At 28.4% G+C, this 15591-nt stretch overlaps 1 protein-coding gene across 1 annotated transcript in view; it reads right to left on the bottom strand.

The window, feature by feature from the left end:
• Positions 1 to 15591, bottom strand: part of Rgk3 (Rad, Gem/Kir family member 3) — an 836659-nt gene that overhangs the window by 594751 nt on the left and 226317 nt on the right. The window contains exon 2 of the mRNA XM_075369062.1: positions 10327 to 10503. Within this exon, the coding sequence (XP_075225177.1) occupies positions 10327 to 10503 (177 nt within the window). The remainder of the gene's footprint in view (positions 1 to 10326; positions 10504 to 15591) is intronic.

The following is a 15591-nucleotide window of genomic DNA, read 5'->3' as shown; positions in this document are numbered from 1 at the left end:
AACTGATTATTCTAGGTAAATAACATAGTATAACTGAAGTTCAAACTGAAGGAAGTTATAAAATTACTTTTTTTATTGTAGAGGAATAATGAAAATAAGTACATGAATTATTTAATAGAGCTTAAAACTAACTAAACGTAGGCATGAACATATAAATACAATCCCGTAAAGGAAAGAAAAGGTTATCGATTAATTTTTTAATAATACAAATGACTACGTTTAAGGAAGCGTAAATAAACTATTACAATACTGTTAGGTAAAATAAAAAAATAAAAAATTCTATTAAGTAAAGTTACTAAATATATTCTCTTTAGACACTATTATAGAGTTCTGTAATGTCCAACAAAAAATATATTTTTTATACCTTTTTTGTTTGTTTTCGACAAGTTTAACTTATTCTTATAGCAATTCTTAATCTATATAAATAAAAATGTAAATGTTCGTTTGTTCAAAATCTTGAATCTCCGAAAGTTCTCCACCGATTGCTTTGAAATTTGGATGCAACGTTTCATTCTAATACGCGCGCGTTTTTATACACATACTATTTATTTATCTAAGATGTCACCCTGTGACAGGTAAAAACATTATTTTTTTAAAAAACAGCGCTACCTGCTGGACGTAAAAGCAACATACCTTATACTAAATATTTTACTATTCCATTTCAATGTTTCCGATATGTGCGTCCGATATAGATTAAAAAACTACTGGACCGATTTATGTGCGGGGAAAAAGAGAGAAAGGGAAAATCGGAAAAGGGAAAGAGGGAAAAATTGAAAAAAAAAAAAGAAGGGGCAAATGAAAAAAGAAAAAAGGTGAAAGCGAGGAAAGGAAATGGAAAGAGAAAGGAAAAAAGTGGGGAAAGGGAAATAAGAGAAAGCGAAATGAGGAAGAAAAGGGAAAGGTGGAGAAAATGGGGAAATTAGAAAAGGAAATATGGTAAAAATGAAAATGGGGAAAGGGGGAAAAGGGTAAATGGGAGAAAGGGTAAAAGGAAATGCTTGAATTTTGTGAAGTTCCGTTATATTCATTTTGTTAATGTTTTATCAAATTTTCAATTGTGTTCATTTAATCTATACATATACTCAAATCTAGCAATATCAAAGCATTGCCGGGTCTGCTAGTATCGTAATAAAATGCAGACTAAATGTCATATCAATTTGTGTATTTGTTGAAAAGTATAATGCAATGTACATTGAACTAGACTTTCGATTCTTTTTTTTTAATTTTTCGCAACAAATTTAGTGTTTTTACTTCCTTGTACTAAGTAAAAACCCTAAACCCTTCCTTTACTTCGTACAAGAAAATATTATGATAGCGAAAAATTTCTGTTTTCAGATTTCATTGGAAATATCCATTTTGATTATCCCTGAATACATTATGACTAGTTTGGCATGACATCTGTACGTATGTATCTCGCATAACTCAAAAACGATTAGCCGTAGGATATTGAAATTTTGAATTTAGTACTGTTGTAACATCTAGTTGAGCAGATTTCATTTTGATAGCAATCGACTGAACTAAAAGTGTCCAAAAAAGCTCAAAATCCAAATAAAAATTGGATTTTGGACTTTTTCTTAACTGCAGTAATAAGCTCTCATTGAGAGCTTTGCAAGATATATCATAATTGGTGCTTATTTTCATTGGTTCTAGAGTTATAGCCAAATTAAATTTCAACTAATGAAATATTTGCACTTAGAACGGGAAGGCACATCGGTTCGAAACAAACTTCATCTCCTATTTTTTTAACTCTTTAATTTAAATATTTTGATTTATTAATAATTATTAACCTCTGATTATAAGAAAATTTTTACGATAAATGATAATTCAATAATAACGTCAAAAAAAGAAAACATATTAGCAATTATTAGTGAAATAAAATTTATGTACTTTTTATTTTAAAGAAATGTGTATATGTAATTTAAAGGTGTACAAGGCAGTCATGTAGTGTTCACATCAGATATTTTTTTATTGTTATTACTGAATTTAAATAATAACGTTTAAATGGTCCACGTTTTCTACAAGAGGAAAATATTTGTTTCGTTCTCAAAATTTGTAACAGATGCAGCTGATCCATTATTAGCCTCTTCAATACAGAATGTAGGTTAACCGATAATTAGATTAAAAGCCAACGGAAAAGATGCAAATTCAATAAATATACAAAATGCAGTTTTGCAATACCTTTTGTATGGTCACACAGAGATCCTTGATATATTTAAACAATTTAAAACACAAAATCAAGAGCAAAAGATAAACATAACCTCTCACTATTTTAAACAGCAAATAGAAATGTTTATACCCAATGATTTAAACTTCATGCAGAATGAAGTATTTAAAAAAAGTTCAAAATACATGAGTCTGAGAGGTGAAATAAGAGAAGTGTGGATAGAAAATAAGTTAGAATAGTACTTATTTTTAATAGGTAAAGAATCATAATAGATAATCTAAAAAAGCTGAAAATTTCAGAGATCATCCAAACCGCAACACTAAAAGCAATAATTAAAAAATATGTATAACATAATGCAACAGTGAAATAGTTTTTCAATAAACAAAATAGTAACTCACTAAATCCCTTCAATATGGTTATTTTATTGGAATAAAATCGAAATTAACTTTTTTTTTTTTTTTTCTGTGGCCTCTACATTATATGTAGTCTACTACATAAAATTGCTTAGAAAAATAACACTTTATATTAAATGTATCTCAAATCAGACTAAACACTATGTCGATTACGATAAATAATTTTAACAGTAGTAAATAAATACATTAGTAGTAAATTCTATATTAATTAATAAATAATTATAAACAACACATTACACAAAACAGAATCATAAAGGTGGTCATATATAACCAAAAATCAATACGAATATTTCCAACTATTATTTTAAAAGAATTAAACTTCTTATTAAAAATATCTACTCCGCTTTCATTAATGTAAATTACGGCTTTCGAAAGGTTGCTCATTTTCGGTAGTGTCCCGTGCTGATAGTACCTTTTTTTTCTTTCCTGTTTAGCCTCCGGTAACTACCGTTCTGATAATACTTAATAGAGGATGAATGAGGAAGATATGTATGAGTGTAAATAAAGTGTAGCCTTGTACATTCTCAATTCGACCATTTCTGAGATGTGTGGTTAATTGAAACCCAACCACCAAAGAACACCGTTATCGACGATTTAGTATTCAAATCCGCGTAAAAATAACTGGCTTTTACTATGACTTGAACGCTGGAACTCTCGACTTCCAAATCAGCTGATTTGGGAAGACGCGTTCACCACTAGACCAACCCGTTGGGTTGCTGATAGTACCTAATTTACGCCTTTACTTATATAATCACAACAATTTCCATAACATAATTTCCTCCTTAAAATTTAGTAAAATAATTTTACTAAACATTTTTCTCCATTGAAATTATAAAATTCATTGTAATTTTGTTGATTTTTTAAAAAGAGCTATGGTTATACAATGCAGCCAGCCTCCGTGGCGCGAGTGGTAGCGTGTCGGCTTTTCATCCGGAGGTCCCGGGTTCGAATCCCGGTTAGGTATCACATTTTCACACACGCTACTAATTATTCATCTCATTCTCTGGAGCAATACCTAATGGTGGACGCGGAGGTAAAAAAAACTTACAATTGTTATATAGATATTTTTAAATTTTATGATTCGTTCGTAAGTTAATTGTATGATTATGTATTATCAAAATGATAGTTTTCAAAGAAAAATGTTATAAAATAAATAATTGATACGTAAAGTTTTGTTTTGCTATTTTATTGATTCAAAAATATTAATATTTATCAATTCAGCAAAGGAATTATTTAGATAATATTAACTTTCGGATTTTTATTTACCAATTTTCTCATGTTTTATTTTTGTTTTTATTACCGTAACAGCGATAGGTTCAAATGTTTTCCTCATTATCAGTTAAAAATTAAAATTTTGTCACAAAGATAAATGAGACAAATAAAAACATAAATATTTTCTTATATCATGAAATAGGAAGGAAGAACGGCCGAGTAGTAATAAATTATCCATTACATTGAGACGAAGTTTTGTAGAGAGCAGAAATAATTTACTGAAATGATTTTTTACAGATGCTGCTTCTGCTGTTCGCATCCTGAACAGCTGCATATATCTCTCTATTAATCATTCGTTTCATAGGTTTATATATTTTTTTTCACTGGAATTATTTACTAATTGAGCTGTAAGTAAATAAATACAAAAAATCTACTTATAATTTTCCTACCTTTGTATTTACGATTTAATAATAATAATTATTATTATTAGTAGTAGTAGTAGTATTTGCAAATAATTTTTTTGTTATTCTTTGACCAATATTTTTTGATTAGTCAAATTCGGATTTAATTTTCTGAGCGTCTATCAAATAAAAATGTTTAAAAACGGTTACATCACCACAGTTTAAAATGCGAAAAATTATGACATGATTTGTGAAATACGTGTATATTTGCGTTAACCGACCATTATACTCGTAATTGTCAGAAATTACTAAATAAAACATCTGATGAATGAAACGTTCCCTTACAAATATTTATTAAAAAAATAAAATTAACTTTTAGTTTCTGTATTTTATCTAAATAATAGTTTCTTTAAATTAGACAACTCATTTTTTAGTAATATCAGTAAGAATACAACGTTAAATAAGATATGTTAAAAGTAATCTGAGAAAACATAGAGGAAAATTCCAAATAAAATACTTAAGGAATTCTAGGATTTTCGATTGTAGGAGTCGCTCATAAATCTTAAAAAAGATGTATACAGTCCTGTTTCTAATCAGCTTATCGTTTTTCTTACTACCAGATTTTTATAAACTCCTAAAACACGTTAAAACATTAACAAAACGCTAATATACAAAGATCTAATAATTGTGAAAATTTAAATAAATATGATAATTAATCAAGTAAATAATTTATAAAAACCTTGCGTAGCTGGTTCCTGCTCAAGAAGACCGACTTTTCGTTTTTTGAAAATATGTAATGTGAAATGTCATTAAATTTATATATTTGGAAACTCCAATTTAACTGGATGGTATTTTCGTACTTCTCATACCTCAAAACGTACAGAAAATTAATTTTCACGCCCCAATCCCACCATGTAACCGGAAGAAATATCGTACTTTCTTTCGAAAAGTCGGTAAAAACTGATTCATTTCTAAAAGAGTAAAACGAATAACATAAATAGCAGTAGCATAGTATAAGCAAAAAACCTACAGTGATTTAAATTACCCATTAAATAATTTTTTTTTAAATTTATACTGCAATTCGTTGTTGACGCATTTCAATTATTACTATAACAAAATACGAGGAGACAAACAAACAGAATTTAATCTTTATCATAAACTGATGTAAATAAATAAGGTTACAGGAACAGGACTCATGAGCATTCTCAGGGAAACAAACATGCAAAATAATAAAATCCGAAACCCATTTTTGGTTAATGAACTATCAAAAATTGTTTAACTTTTTTCTTTAATTATTATTACTTTGTTACCTCTGTATTAACTATAATGAAACATAATCTAATTTTTATGTTTCAAAGATTATTTTAAGCAGAAAAAAGTTTCGGAATTTTCAAAACAATGATAAGATAATGATAACAATTCACGTAAAATAACACAACATTCCTCTATTTTAGAACAAAGTGCCAGTTGTGGAATCATTCTATTTGTTGCAAAAGCAACATGAAGTCATGCAAGCACGCATGCAAATTGACATGCAGTCCATCTGAGCATTATTTTTTTAGTCAAGAATGTAAACTTTTGTTACCAATTTTCTTGTTATTATGGAAAATAAAGAAAAACTGACAAATTCTCTATTTGATTATAGCACTATTTCACTGAAACTTGTACCTCAACCTAATTGAAAAATATTCTGTGATTATAGAACAATTTAATAGCTTTAAATAACGGCTTATTTTGTTGTGACAAGCGTGTATCTACAGACAATAATAAGAACAGGATTTTTAGGAAGCAGTCCAATTACAATCTGACCAGAAAATCGATATGCTAGTTTGTTGCTTTCTGGATTACACAAGATTTTCTTTACAACGAACTACAGACAGCAACTCATTCGTACTAGTGCAGATTAGAGCTCACACCAACGAGAGGTTTCTGAATACTACATAAAAATAAAGGTAAAATTGTGTTGTAAAATAAGAATATAATAAAAAGATTTTAAGTATAATAATAAGAGTAAAATAATGGTCTGAAATTGTCAAAACTGGTAAGGCTAAATTGCAAACGTAATATGGAGGCACCATAAAGTTACAGTGAGCGTTAGAACACAATGGGAAAAATTGTCTTTTCGGTTCACGTACGCAGTTGTGACGTCAATGAAATTGCTGTAAATTATTAAGGAATAATTTTGTTCAGGAAGACTATGGTCGTTAATAGTCATGCAATTGCATTTTAACGGCAGAATGTTATATCCACTTAATTGTCAACCGTACATGTAAATTTGTCTATTCGATACTAGGACACGCAAAAAAAAAAAAATATTGCGACGTGGCGTCCTTTCTTTTTTCTTTTCTTTTCTTTTTCCTGTTTAGCCTCCGGGAATTACGGCACAGGTATTACTTCAGAGAATGAATGTGGATGATATGTAAGAATGTAAATGAAGTGTAGTCTTGTGCAATTTCTTTTCGACCATTCCTGAGATATGTGGTTAATTGAAACCCAACCACCAAAGATCACCGGTATCCACGATCTAATATTCAAATTCGTATAAAAGTAACTGGCTTTACAAGAACTTGAACGCTGGAACTTTCGACTTCCAAATCAGCTGATTTAGGAAGTCCTAACGTGAAGTCCAATGTAAAGTAACGAGGTACCGTATACGGAAAACCCATTTCGTTGGGCAAGTTGGAGAATTTGCTTTCAAAATGAATCATCAAAACTATCGGCTACGAATTCACGGCTTATTCATTACCACCGCTGAATTATATGATGGTAGTACAGACTACGCAAAACAACCTATCTAGCCGAGAATGTCTTCAGTTAATGATGCATCATCATCATCAGGTGATTAATTTGATAAGCACTGTTTTCACATTTCCAATTTTCAAAAACGGTTCATAAGTACAGAGAAAGGCCGTAGAATGATGTATTGTTATTAATACAGAACAGTTTGGAGATGACATAGTAGCAGTTTATAATTACCCTTTTTTACTTCCTTGTACGAAGTTGAGAAGTATTGAAGTCGCGAAAAATTTCGGTTTTCAGATTTTAACGGAAATATCCATTTTGACCATCCCTAAATCCATTTTGACTAGTTTTGGCGTGACGTCTGTACGTACGTACGAACGTATGTATCTCGCACAATTCAAGAACGATTAGCCGTAGGTTATTGAAATTTTGTATTTACGATTATTTTTATTGCAATCAATTGGGCCAAAAAAGCCCATAATCCAAAACATTTGGATTTTGGACTTTTCCTTAACTGCAGTAGTAAGGCTTCGTAGAGAACTTTTCAACAATATATCATAAGTAGTACTTAATTTCATTGGTTCCCGAGTTATAGCCAAATAAAATTTTGATTAATTAAATATTTGGATCTTACAAGGAAAAGACACATCGGTTCAAATCCGACTTAATATACATATATATTTTTAACTTTTTTTTAATTTAAATATATTGATTTATTCATAATTATTAACCTCTAATTGTAAAAGATTTTTAACAATAAATCATAATTCAATAATAATAAAAAAAAAATGAAAAAAATTCTGAAGTTATTAGTGAAATAAAATTTTATATAGTTTTCATTTTAATTCAAAAGGTTTACAATCAGTGGTTAGTAAATTATTAATAAAACAATATATTTAAATAAAATAAAAAAATATATTTGTATATGAAGCCGGATTCGAACCGACGTGTGCATAGTTGCACATCATATCCAACAAGTTCTCACTTACACCACATATCTTCTTGAGGGACGTGAAACAAAATTAATATATAGACTAATAAAATGTGATGCAATGTGGTTTCCACCACAATGCAATTGTGTAACTGTCCACTTTAATAACGAATTTGAGTATTGTATCTCACTTTAAAATGAAATAAATTTAAATGAAGTGCAGAAAAAAATTTTTATATGTAATTTAATAGGCGTACAAGGAAATCATGTGCTGTCCACATCAGATTATTTCTTGAGTAATTTAAATAAAAAGTAAGTGATTGTAGTTTGTATAAAAAAATTGTTAAAAGGTACTCTTCTAGATCCATGGCATAAATGATAAGTTATTCATATTCATTAATTCAAATCGAATACATACAAACGACATGAATTTAAAAAAGTAGATCCTATTTAGACTAAAATAGTTTGTAAAAAAATGTCTTACCTACATATGTCAGGTTTTCAACAGTTTTATAATTTTTATTTTTTTTTACTGATGAAATTATTCACGACAGAAGCTTTCAAAGAAGCTTGTATGAGAGGATATGAAAATGGAAATTTGTAGCGTATGAAAAATCCCATCCCTGACCGGGATTCTAACCAGAGACCTTCGGAAGCGAGGTTGAAACGCAGCCACTACGCTACGGAGATCGGCAAATTACAATATAATTAAAATTATGAAAATAATAATTTCATTTATTATATTTTATCACAATTAATTTTTTTATTAACTTATTCATTAATAAAATTCATAAAACCATAAAAAAATTAAAATCAGTGGGGAGAAAATTTAAGGATATTATCCAGAATTTCAGAGAATACCGAAATACTCTTTTTCAGAACATGTGAGTAGTAGATGTAATTTTCTACCGCTGCTCTATATAAGGTCCCATTCATTACAAAGACACTGCTACTTCACTAATCATATTGAATGTCCTACATCAAAAGAAAAAGAGAACACTGTGAAACACCGAAAGCACGTAAGCCTGACCCTTGATCCTAAAGTATATTTATAAATATGAAATGTTTTCATCTCCAGATTATAAAAGTTTCATTTAGGTCAATCTTATAAAATTCTATATCTATCGAATTAATACATAATTTAATGAATTCCTTAGACAATCAAAATGTAACAACATTTTTACAAACATTTCAAGCAGCAATTATTACTAATTAATCTATGTAAATAAAAATGTAGATGTTCCTTTGTTCAAAATATTAAATCTCCAAAAGTTCGTCACCGATTGCTTTGAAATTTCGTCACAACATTGCATTCGAATACGCGCGTGTTTTTATATACCTACTATTTATATACCTAAGATGTCACACCTGTCACAGGTAAACCATGTTTTTTTTTTTAAAAAACAGCGCTATCTGTTGGACGTAAAAACAACATACGCTATATCAAATATTTTACGATTCCATTTCAATGTTTCCGATATGTGTGTCCAATATAGACTAAAAAAACTACTGGACCGATTTAGGAACGGGGAAAAAGGGAGAAAGGGAAAATCGGAAAAGGGAAAATTCGGAAAAGGTAAAAGAAAAGAAGGGAAGAAGGAGAAAAAAGGGAACCGGGAAAAGGAAATGAAAATTGGAAAGGAGAAAAGAGAACGGTGAAGGGGGAGAGAGGAAGAGAAAACGGGCGAAAGGGAATAGAATATGGTAAAAATGAAAGTGGAAAACTTTTTTTATGGTAAAAATGAACATGGGAATAGGGAGAAGGAAAGAGGTAAGGTGGAAAAGGAGAAAGGGTAAAAGGAAAAAAGGGAAATGTTAATTTTGTTAATGTTTTATCAAACTTTCAATTGTGTTCATTTAATCTATACATGTACTCAAATCTAGCAATAGCGAAGCATTGCCGGGTATGCAAGTACGAGTAATTAAATAAAATTATTAAAATAACTGATGTGTAAAATTGAATAAAACCAAATCATAAAACTGAAATAAAATAAACGCTTTAAAAACAATTTCAACTATTTCGAAATTTCAATATTTAAGTAATATCATCGGTAATTACAGGAGAAATAACTGTATTTTTCCTATTTCTTCTTTACTTATTTTAATTTTACCGTAAACGCAGAAATTAAGGAGAAATCTTTTGCCAGCCGACTAACAAAGCGTTTCTGGAACTATATTTGCCCTGAAAGCTTTTTACACTCTTCGTTACACTCCATGTAGTCCAAATCTAAGTAAAATCTTAATTTAAATATGATTCGAGCTATTTAAACACACCTCATTGTTAGTTTACTTTTAAAATTAATAATTCATTTTTACTTTGTTTTAGCGTTTAGTAGTGCTTTTTTGCCTATAATACCATGCCTTTTGAAAAAATGATGCACCTAAAAACTCTGGAAGAAATATGAAACATGAAATTTACACCTCTAAATATAAAATACATCCTAATATATATATATCATTTACCTTTAGAAGTGAAGCTGAAAGAACGCAGCCTGTATGAATCCTCATCTTCTGGCTGAAGAGATGCTGTAGGAGAATCTGGAACATCCAAAAACGCTGTCGATTTTCTCTGATAAACAGAATTCACTCTTCTAGCGGATCCTTTCCTTCTAAATCCACCCGGACTAGGGGAATCTGGTCCTGCAAAATAAAAAAAAAATAAAAATTTTCATTGAAATTGAAAAAAAACGTTCAGTGCATTATTTGTTATTTTCTTTATTTCAGATTTATGAAACTGACTATAAAAGAAAACACTATAAAACCGATGACAATTTTTCTTTATTTAAAATTAATTTTTAGAATTTATTCCGTGACGTAAAAGTAGAATTTTGAAAAAAGAAGAAAACAACGTACGATGAACCTACTTAAATATCTTCACACAATAAAATAAATTATAAATCTATAGAATAAATGGTGTTATAACCATTTTCCTTAATTAAAAATAAGTATTTACAAGTCAATGTTACAAAATACCGTTGTCATAGCAACAACTAGCATGTGAAGTAGTACATCAAACGCAGGATTATCACGCTAAACATATTAGTTACATTACTTATTAGTTTTACTCTTGATTTTTTTGTTCGGTATCGATGTAGATTGCTCTGCCTGGTTCAGAGAGAAAGATAGAATGAAAGTTATTGCATGAAATACGTTGCAGTCCAAAGAATACGGTTCAGCCATACCGATTCATAATATTTTATTTTTTTATTTTCCTACGCAAGATATTTATGTTTTTTTTTTTCTAGACGACTTTAGCAGAATTCAATTTTTTTATGCCATTGTAGAATATTTAAAATATCAGACATCAACTGTTTAAAATATTTCTTTTTTTTAGCCAAAACTAATGTCAGATATTAACATTTTATTTTTTTTTTAAAGTAGGTTGTAATATAGAAATACTAATAATAATATTCCTCTTTAATATTTAGATAGAAAAGAGAAAGAAAATAGACTTCTTTTCTAATACTTTCGGTCATTCGACCAACCTCAGGAAAAGTTATTCTTCAATTAATGTTATTAAAATTAGATTTTGTAAAAAGTAAATTTATAAAATGTTAATTCAAAACTGGTCGCCAAAGTATGAAGTTAGTCATGTCTGTTATGTAAGAAGGTCGCAGTTTTTATGAATATTAATAGTTCTAATTCTAATTAGCTAATTTATAATTAGGCTAACTTTATACTCTGACGACCAGTTGTTATGATTTTAAAATTTTATAAAATTACTTTTTACGTAATTTAATTTTAATGTTATAAATTGAAGAATAAATTTTCCTGAGGATGGTCGAATGACCGAAAGTGCTAGAAAAGAGAACGTGGACGAATTGATGGTAAGGTTGAATTTCATTTATTTATATGTAGATAATATTATATACTAACTGTTCCATGTTTAAAAAAATTAACTTACTTGAACACATTCAAGTAGAAAAAATATAAAAATAGTCTAAATTTACATTCAATACATAAATACAATCGTGAACATTTTTTGATTAAATGAATTATTGCATATTTCTGAAAACAGAAACGATCTTTTTTTTAATTGTATAAAAATAAAAATCGTTATTTTTCAATTAATATTTAGTATAAACCAATCAGAAATTAGTCTAGTTGTTTAAAGTTATATTAATTTTTTCTGAAATATAAAATTGAGAAAAATTAGTTTTATTTTATCTAAAATGTATAACTATGTGTAGTAGTAATTTGTAAATATAAACTGTATTTACAAATATATAAATATAAAATATGTATTAATACAACAATAATAAACCAACAAATCGATTAATACTTGACAGAAATTGTAAACACAAGAAATGCAAATATACAGATATAAAATTTAAATAATTGCGAAGAGCTTAATTAAATTCTGTTAATTAAATTAGTTGTTATACGTAGATGATGATAATTATAAAGAACTTCAGTATAAATTATAGATTAATTGGAAAACTGAACATTGTAATACCTTAAACATTTACGTATGAAATTAGGAACAAATACACCCAATATACAATAAAATTAAACGAGACGAAATTTTAAAACTGTAAATTGAAATAGTGTTAAAAGTGACCCTGCTAATAAATTTAATACTTGATAATAAACATTTAACATAAAAAGTGATTCTGGAGGAAAGGTAAATAATTTGGGAACTGATTCTAAATCTTGATCTGTTTTCAGCACGATAAATGTGAATTGTTTCTACAAGATCTGTGGAGATAGTTAAATAAATTTTACTTGCAAATTTATTATAAAAGTAACAATTTTGTAATTCTTCTCTAATTAAGACAAGAATCAAGTGATTTTTAATCTATCTCTGTTCTGCGCTTCCTTTTTTAATTGAACATAACTCCCTATCATCATGTCCGACAATAGAGTAATTATTTTTCTTCAATTTTTTCTGTCTTTCATTCTTCTCTGAAAGCAGTCCTTTCTTAATATATGTACATAATTCATGACATTTTCATTTTTTTTTTTTACATATCTATCAATAGCATTTCTCTGCTCTCCTTAGTACCTCTTCATTTCTTATTCTGTTACTCCCTTTTATTTTCGCCATAAGCAAATTTCAAAACTTCTTGATCCTTTCTTCTTGGTGATCAATTTTTCTTCTCCATAGATCATTACACTCCAAATGAAACATCTGTTTAACTTTTTCCTTAATTCTTATTGTACTTTTCCTTTTTACGCTTCAAAATTCTGTTTTTCCATTGAAAATTTTATCTTTTATCTTCTCAGTACAACCTTCATCCGAGATAATTTTTCTTAATAATTATTATTACAAATAATCTCATCAGCTCTAAATTATTTCCTCCAATAAAATATTTTCTATCTTCTTTACCCCATGCTTGTAACTTATGTTTTGCTAACATTAATTTTCATTCCAAATTCATATCCTTCTGTTAGAATTCTTTCTATCATTATTTGAAATTCTTCATGTGTTTCTGTACTCACTGCCTGATCACCTTTTTTACTCATTCTTCTCCACCTTTCATAATGTCTATCACTTCCAATTTCCTTTCTAACAATTTTAATCCACACACTCACTCACACACACACACACACACACACACACACACACACATATATATATATATTTATATATATACTGAAGAGCACTATTGACATTCAACATACTGTAGTACTACTCGATATTAATCTCTTCTGTTTCCTCATCTTCATCTTCTACTCTCACTAATACTTTTGGCCTCTAATATAATTTTTGTTAAGGATTAATAAGTTGTTTTTAATTTGATGCCGACTTATAAAAGTCAAAATTAAATTTAAAGAGAATGTTTCAAAAACATTTTTTTTAGTGTCTTTTATTTAAGATTTTTTCATATTATATCATGTTATTCTGGTTAAGTTTTACTATGACTCTCCTCGATCTTTCCAGAATTAATGTTGGAATAAATCGTTTTTTATTGGCAGAATAACTCACTCTACTTCCAGATGTATTCTACGTAATATATATTTATGTACCCACCTAGATTTTTTTTTAGCCATGAATAAATTATTCATTTATCTTTTTAAAATATATGACATTATTAAAGTATTTTAACTGGTCGATTAGTTAATGAAGTTAGAAACTGTTAAGAACGTGGAGAACTTTTTGTTCACATTTACTTACTCTCATTTAAAGTAACTCATTTACTTACTGTTATTAAACATCTAGTCAACACGAAAATATTTATTTTATGTAAATATTTCGAAACACTAAACTATAATGTAATATTAATTGTTGCATAAAAAGTAAATCAGTTTGGACAAGTTGGACAGAATGACATAATGATAATGCATATTTTAAAAAGTTGACGTACATATTTTAAAATAAAACAAAAACAAAACGCAATTACAATCCCTCTTCTATACGGAGCATCGTAGAGTTTAAAATTGCGGACATGTCAGATAATACAAAATATGTATGAACCAAATAAAAAAGTAATTTAACACACCATTTCATCAACCATTCTCATTTCTTTTTTAACGGCTTAAAAATGAATTTGTTTAATATATACAAGAATTTTCTCATTTTATAATTCCATAAATGTAAACGGACATATGCGGTAGGATAAAAACAAAAGAATTATTTTTTTTTAAGTAAGGAATATTTATTTACTTTTTAGTTCAACTAAATGCTCTTTAAGTCGACTTTTATAATAGGATCACTTAAATTATCCGTTAATATTTTTATGATACTCAGGTTATTAGATGATTTAGATTGCGTTCATATTTACTGAGTAGATATAATCTTCAAAATGTATTGTTTCACAACAGAAAGGGAAAGATTAATTTATTTCTTTATACTACTTTAACTACATTTCCTATTTTCCTTACAGCTATGACAGATGTAAACCACTTTAGGTAGTCTACATGAATTATCAATCAGGGTTACATTCAATTAAAGTGATGATGGTCACTAGAAAATTAATCCTAAACGGAGAGAAGGTGTCAGTTTATTGATTGAACATCACTTGCATTTCGATGACCTTTTTCTTACATGGAAAAGTCGTTGATTCTCCTCCTTCTTCCTCATATTATTAATTTAGGATTAGAGTCGCATACATTTGATTTCTGACTTCAGTGTAAGATTTTTATCAAAGTTATTATTCAGCTAAGTTTTATTTCACCTTCTCCGGATATTTTTAACTCTTTTAATGTGTAAAATTTCCTGCCTTATTGGCACGAGTGGTAACGTCTCTGCTTTTCATCCGGGGTCCCGGGTTCGAATCCTATCAGGCATGATATTTCCACACGCTACAAAATCGCCATTTCATCTAGAAAATCGCATCCTCTTCTTAGTTGATCAAATTATCCTTATTTAAATGTATAATGTAACACATTCAAAGATATCTATTTATATTTGAAGATTAAAGATATTTATACTTATTGTTGTTATATATTTATTTGCCCTGAAAAAAACCACCCCAAAAAAGTTATTAAAATGTATTGTAAAATCTTGCATCGCATAAAATGAAAATGGAACACAACATACATTGGACAAACGGGAAGAAAATTAAAATTAAGATATAGGGAACACATGAGATTTTTAAAAATTAAAAACAAAATGCTAATTATACAACGCAATTAATAAAAGAAGGTCTTACCCAAATAAAAATGAAAGAATCAATGAAATCACAATTGTATTAAAGGAAGAAGAATGAACATTTTAGAAAATTTAGAAATTTTCAAATTAAAAAATAACAATAAAACGATCATAAATGAACAGATCAAGTATCA

This window comes from Lycorma delicatula, chromosome 6 (assembly GCF_047948215.1).
Source record: "Lycorma delicatula isolate Av1 chromosome 6, ASM4794821v1, whole genome shotgun sequence".
NCBI classification, from domain to species: domain Eukaryota; kingdom Metazoa; phylum Arthropoda; class Insecta; order Hemiptera; family Fulgoridae; genus Lycorma; species Lycorma delicatula.
Note: the sequence above shows the minus strand (reverse complement) of the source record. Positions and strands in the feature narration are given on the sequence as shown.